A 6515-nucleotide genomic window follows, 5' to 3' on the forward strand; every position below is an offset into this window, starting at 1 on the left:
GCGTGTGCTGTGCCCCTGGTGGGCAACAAAGAACGGTAGGCACTTAGGGGAGAAAGAACTCGGGGGCCAGATATCTGGAGCTAGAAAGGGCAAAAGTAGGGATCGTTGGTAGAACGTTGGCGCAGACAGAGGACTTGTGCAAATGGGGGATAGACACGGGAATCACGGGTTTTATGGACAGGATGGCCCCAGGTGGGGGAGGGCCGGGCACCAGATCTGGTTTTGGCGCAGTTTGGCTAACCCACCTTCCTGAGTCGGACTCCCGTTGTCTTACGGGCGTGACGAGGCTGATAGGCTCTTGCAGATCTTAAGCATTTAATCGAGACATCAGTTTTACTGGTATTGCATTTCTGGGTTATTTAGGCCTCTTAACAAAATGTGGGGGTACTCTTCCAGAGGATTCTGATTGTGGACATACCATCGTAGGTGAACTGACAGTCAGACGCTATCCTCCTATAAAATGTTAATAATCAGTCTTCTCTGAACATAGGCTTTTTGGCCTGAGTTTTAATTTCTCAGGGGAATTCGGAACAGCTCTCGCGCTGGTCCCCAGCATCATCTCTGGCATGGCTACACTCCGGATACTTTTCCATCAGCTTTCATCAGACCTCCCGTCATCTTTGGCCACCGATGACCGCTCTCTCCTTTGGGCTCTCCCACTCTCCTGCTTTTCTGCCCATCCCGGGCAGCCTACCGGTGGGCCATCATAGACCCTCCTGTCTTCTCCTTGGCTTTCTTTCGGATTGATTCCTTGTTTGTTGTCTTGATGGCCTTGTGTGCGTAGCTGGGACACTGTCTGGGTTTCCAGCCCCACTTTCTCTCTGAGTTTGACTCTATCAGGCTCTCACGGCCCTTCTAAGAGAACTCCCTCCTCTGCCGACTTCTTTCTAGGTCTCAGAGGTGTGCACTCCATTCCCCCTCAGGGCACTGCTATTTCCCCCACCACCTCCTTGAGACCTCTTCTCGTCCCCACATGGGCACTGCCTCCACACCTTCCAGGAGCAGCTTGAGAGAGCCTTTGCCTGCTCAGCTCTCAGGGGGCTCTCAGGAGTCCCCCCGCCCCAATCCCATTGCCTTTTTTTTTTTTAAAGGTCCACATAAGTGTTTACCAGCATAAATGAGAACCAACAAAAGACGACAAGTAAATCTTTCCTAAATCACATTCCTTGTCATCTTCTTTCAATGGGAAACAAAGGCCAGGGCCGTTTTCAAGTAACAGTGGACACAGAATTAAAATCATACATATGGGGGAAGCTGGGTGGCTTAGTGGGTTAAAGCCTCTGTCTTCGGCTCAGGTCATGATCCCAGGGTCCTGGGATTGAGCCCTACATCGGGCCCTCTGCTCAGTGGGCAGCCTGCTTCCTCCTCTCTCTGCCTGCTTCTCTGCCTACTTGTGATCTCTGTCTGTTAAGTAAATAAATGAAAATTTAAAAAATCTTTTAAAAAAAATCATACATATGACGAAGCCCAAATCCAAAGTGTAGAACGGAGTGGAACAGATGAGGGAGAAAATGACCTCTGATAATCTCCTTGTTGGCCCCCAGTCGGTGGACCTTGTCATAAAACACCTCTGTTCCATTCACATGGATCATTTCCTTCCTTTACTGTCATGATGACCCACACGGTTCCCTTTTTCTCTCTCTGTCATGTTCACCTTCTGAATCTCCGGCCTCTGCTAGTTGCTCAGCACTTGCTGGACCATAAACACAGCGCCTTGGCCGGCCATCTTCCCTCTGCCGGGAATGCCCCTCTCCCGGACACCCTCGCGCGTGGCCACTGCACCCTCCTTCCCGTGGTATCTGCCCACAGAGGTCTTTCCTCACCTTCCCCTCTCACTCTCAAGCCTTGCGCCCTGCTTCTGTTTTCCCCTTTATTTAGCCTTCTGAAGATTTATTTCTTTATTTGGGAGACAGAGGAAAAGAGAGCAGGCTCAAGCAGGGGGAGGGGCAGAGAGAGAATCTCAAGCAGAGTCCGTGCGGAGTGTAGACCCCGATGCAGGGCTCCATATCACGACCTCAGGATGGCGACCTGAACCGACATCAAGAGTCGGACGCTTAGCCGCCGGAGCCACCCCGGCACCCCTCCCCTTGCGCTTAAACCACTGCTTGACCTATTCAGGTGGTATAGCATTACTCGGAGTAATTAATGGTATTTTTCCCTTTTCGGCCTTTTCCCCCAAACTTACTTAAATTCCTTTAAGCTGAGCATGCCGATGATGTCATCACACTAACCTTCAAACAAACTGTTATGTTTTGGGTGGCAGAGAATAAATACCCACCTGCTAACGCACGTCGATGGGTTCTCTTTGGGCATCTAATTGAAAACTGATCAATATCTCCATTGACAGCTCTTGGTTTCAGCACACCTCTGTGGGGGAGGAATTCTTTCAAAATTAAAATGAACTTCACAAAATCATTGCTCTTGATTGGGTTAAAAAAAATATAGGTTTAAGTCCTACTACAGATTATTAAAGATATGTTGTATGGAAAATTATGTTGTTTCATGCTGGATTAAAGCAAACACTGAGAAATCCAGTGTCCTCACCCAGAAGTCACTGAGCTGCTTGTGTACTGAAGATATGTTTTAGGCATATCTTGTGGGTGTGTTCATTTGCTTGTCTCCCTCCTAGCGTGGAAATTTCATGGTATGGGCGGGGACTGTTACTTACTTCTCTTCCCAGTAATTAGACCATACTTGGTACCTGATGGTAGCAAGTACTAACCATGTGCCCAGCACAGGTTTTTAGTGCTTTGCTTCACCCTCCAATTTGTACAATAACCTTTCAGGCAGGTACTGTTAGGAAACTTCTCTTTACTCCCCACAGGGAACCCGCGACCACTTTGAACTTGTCCCCGGGTATTCTGAATGGCAGCCAGAGCCATCTTTGACAAACAGGATTCAGTTCTGTGTCACTTTGCTTAAAATCCTTGCGGGGAGGAGGTGACTGTTCTCCCTGCTTTTCAGACAAAGCCAAAATTTCTGGGCTTGCATGCCCTCAGGCTTCCTCCCTCACTCTCTTATCAACACTAACCTCCATTCAGGTCTTTGAACTTTCCTGGCTCCCTCCTCCCTCAGACTGGCCACCTGGCTTGCTCCCCAGAGAAACTTTATGCCCTCCCTTTGCACGTGGCTTTATGTAGTAGGTACTATACAGAGGTCGGGTTCATAAGTGAGCGTCCTAGTTTCTGTCTGCAAGTATTGGACCAACTCATTTCCTTGCATAATAACGATATTTATTGAAAGTGGTGGGTTTTCATGTAAACCTAGATATAATTAATTACCTGCAGAATTGAAGTTGAGAAATTGAACCTCTGGGTTATGTGATTGTTGGGGTCCCTCGTGGAAAGTATCTGTTCATATTGTACCTGCCCTGATAACTGGAACGTGCCCCATCGGACACGCGCCTCCTCTAAAAACGTGGCTCGTTTTTCCTGACCCTGACGGGATGGCTTTCTTCAGAAGTGTGCCCTTTTCAGTTAGGAAGACCACCCCCGTTCCTCCTGCTCCCTGGAAGCGCGCAACCGAATGACCGTCCTCAGGACAGCCTGGACTGAACGCTGCTGTAAACCACAATGGAAAAACTGCAGCCAAGTATTCCCAGTAGAAATCTTGGAATTCCTTCAAGTATATTGAGATTTTGTTAGAAATTGAATTGCCAGTGTAATCCATCTTCCTTGTGAGAAAACATTCAGATAAAGAGCTGGGACCTAGCAGCATTAACCATTAGAACATCCCCTAAATCAATAAGCTACAAATCTGGCCGTGCATTCCTGCAAAGCCTGGTCGTGCACCCAAGCGGCTTTCGGCCGCTGCGACATGACAGATAGCGCGTCCTCAGCGAGAGCAGGCTGCAGAGTGACGTGGGTCCCTGAGTTGCTGGGGGCCTCGCCTTGCTGGGGGCCTCGCCTTGTACGGGTCTGCAGAATGCGGTCGTTGGGTTTTTACTGCTGTGCCTAAGAAAAGCCGTTTTCCTTTTGTTTTTCAGATTTTCCAAACGTGGTTATTGAAGGGGTCCTCCATGGGGTATTCTACCCCCATCTCCAGCCCAGGTAGAAATCCTCCATGGCTGGAAGAAGCTGAAGCGGGTTTCACGGAAATCGATATCTGCCAAATTAACCTAAACTCTATGACATAACAGCTCTAGCTCCAGTCAAATTCACAGCCCCAGCTTAAGGCAGGGCAGGGACATTTCCATTAGAATGGTGCTTTTAAAAATAGAACCTGGACCTGGGCGGTGCTGAGGTTAAGGCTAAGTGGCTGAGACCTAGAAGGTAGCTGCCAGTTTTGTAAGCGATGGCAGGGAGGGGCAAGTGCAACGAAACAGAAGTTCCTCTCGGCTTTAGTTGCACGGTTCGCTGATTGAACATCTTATCTGGAAGCATGGCTGAGACCGATCTGCTTTGGTAGCTTTTGTGGTGGTTGTTCAGATTTTAGGACGCCGGTCTTTTCCATGAGATTTTCTCGGTCAGTGATAGGTACATTCCATGGGAGGATCACAGAAACAGCCTGTGCTCCATGTGAGGACGGAACTAAACTGGAAATTAAACTATGCTGACCATGGTAGGGCATTTTTAAGACTCTTGTCATTGCGATTCATACGGCTTCATACCTGGCGCTTAGCTTCTAGGGTCAGGACCTAAGAGGAAATGGAACGTGGAGAGCGCCTCCTTGACAGCCGCTTCAAAAGGCGCCGTCCTGGAAATCTGCACGTCCAACACAACCAGGTTTTCCTCCAGTATTGGAAGAAAGGACAGTTCCTTCCGTGGAAGACCATTTGACATTGTCGGTGTTCGTTAAATAGGGCAATGTTGCATAGAACCACATACCTTTCAACACTAGAATCAGTCACCCGGCGCCCTCCAGGATGCTTGTCTTCTGAGAGACCGATGTGAACCGACTTTCCCTGAGGAGACGCCACAGTGGTAGCGCTTGGTTTCCTCAAGGTTCTTCAGCCCTCATCAGGGTTTATTTACTCTTTCATTCAATTGGTGAGATTTTCATAGGATTCATTGTTATTTTCCTTGTTGTTTCCTTTTCGCTGACCTCCTATGTGGAATTGATGTAAGTGCAACGAATGAGCTGCCTCCACTGTACATCGCACCGACATTCATATTTTGGGTAGTAAAGGACAAAAGCATATATACAGACTTCATGTGTGTGCTGTATGGGGGCATTTCGTCGAAAACTGATTAATAGCTAGCCTATTTATGGCTATCCATTTTACTAAGCATCTGTGTGGGAGAAAAAATGTTTGGGTTCAAAATGAATAACTAAATCATGGTTTTTGGTTGGGATCTAAATATACGGGTTTCAAGCCTGCTGCGGACTTTGAGAGATAACGTTTATGATAGATGTGTTACTTCATGGTAGAAACAGGCAAGGACTCTGTAATCTAGTATCATGAACCAAAAATAACTGAATACTCTTGTGTGGGAGATATTTTTTAAATGTTTTGTTGTTAGCTATTTTGAGTTAAATAAAAACAAAGAACAAGAAGTATTTGAGTTTGTCTAATAGGATTTTACTGGAAACACAAATTGTGTCTTGTCTTTTTATACATACACACACACACACACACACACAACTTCTCACATACTCATAGGTGCTTCTTTCTTTCTTTTTTTTTTTTTTGAAATTTAGGATGTTTTATTTTACAATAGTCCAACAATAAAATAAAAACTCATGATTAGTTTTGTGAAGATACGTGAAATGGATAAATTGTGTTTTCTTTCGATCAGTCTTACAAGAGATTTAACAAATGTATTGATCGTTCAAAAACCTGCTACTTTGCTGGCTATTATATGCTTACTTTCTATTTCATATATATATATATATATATAGTGCTCTTATACTTGTTATTATCTTCTATTTTCTATGGGTTTAATTTGGTGTTTTTCTTAATTCAAATATTACCTCCATTCATCCTCTCATAGTAGAACTCTTAATACATGCACATTAGACATTTTCATTTTACTCCAGAGATCTCTTATATGCTTTTTATTTATGCATAGGTATGTACCTTGCTGTAGACTTGTCTTCCAGTTCACTAGTCCTTTGCACTGCTGTTTTTTTTGTTTTTGTTTTTGTTTTTTAAAGATTTTATTTATTTATTTGACAGAGAGAGCGATCACAAGTAGGCAGAGAGACAGGCAGAGAGAGAGAGGGAAGCAGGCTCCCTGTGGAGCAGAGAGCCCCATGCGGGGCTTGATCCCAGGACCCTGAGATCATGACCTGAGCCGAAGGCAGAGGCTTAATCCACTGAGCCACCCAAGTGCCCCTGTACTGCTGTTTTTGATCCATTATTACGGCATAGGCGCTTATTTCTAATCTAAGTATTAAGTCACCTCATCTTTAAGCCAATAGGTACTCATTAAATAGGTGATGACTTACAAAGAGGGCAGGATTTTTTTTTTTAAGATTTTATTTATTTATTTGACAGAGAGGGAGAGAAAGAGCACAAACAGGGAGAGCAGTAGGCAGAGGGAGAAGCAGGTTCCCCGCTGAGCAGAAGCCTG

The 6515-nt window shown here is 45.7% G+C and overlaps 1 protein-coding gene across 4 annotated transcripts in view; it reads left to right on the plus strand.

Annotated features, from left to right (window-relative positions):
- SNX24 (sorting nexin 24) overlaps positions 1 to 5499 on the plus strand; it is a 160415-nt gene extending 154916 nt beyond the window's left edge. For 3 of the 4 annotated variants that reach the window (XM_046000977.1, XM_046000979.1, XM_046000976.1), the window contains 2 exons: positions 3986 to 4049; positions 4621 to 5499. In XM_046000977.1, the coding sequence (XP_045856933.1) occupies positions 3986 to 4049; positions 4621 to 4627 (71 nt within the window). In that variant the 3' untranslated portion in view covers positions 4628 to 5499. Of the gene's footprint in view, positions 1 to 3985 lie in introns of all 4 variants that reach the window. The other variant, XM_046000978.1, reaches the window with a different exon arrangement.
- Positions 5500 to 6515: the final 1016 nt, after the last annotated feature.

The sequence above is a fragment of the Meles meles genome, chromosome 3 (genome assembly GCF_922984935.1).
Source record: "Meles meles chromosome 3, mMelMel3.1 paternal haplotype, whole genome shotgun sequence".
Classification (NCBI taxonomy): domain Eukaryota; kingdom Metazoa; phylum Chordata; class Mammalia; order Carnivora; family Mustelidae; genus Meles; species Meles meles.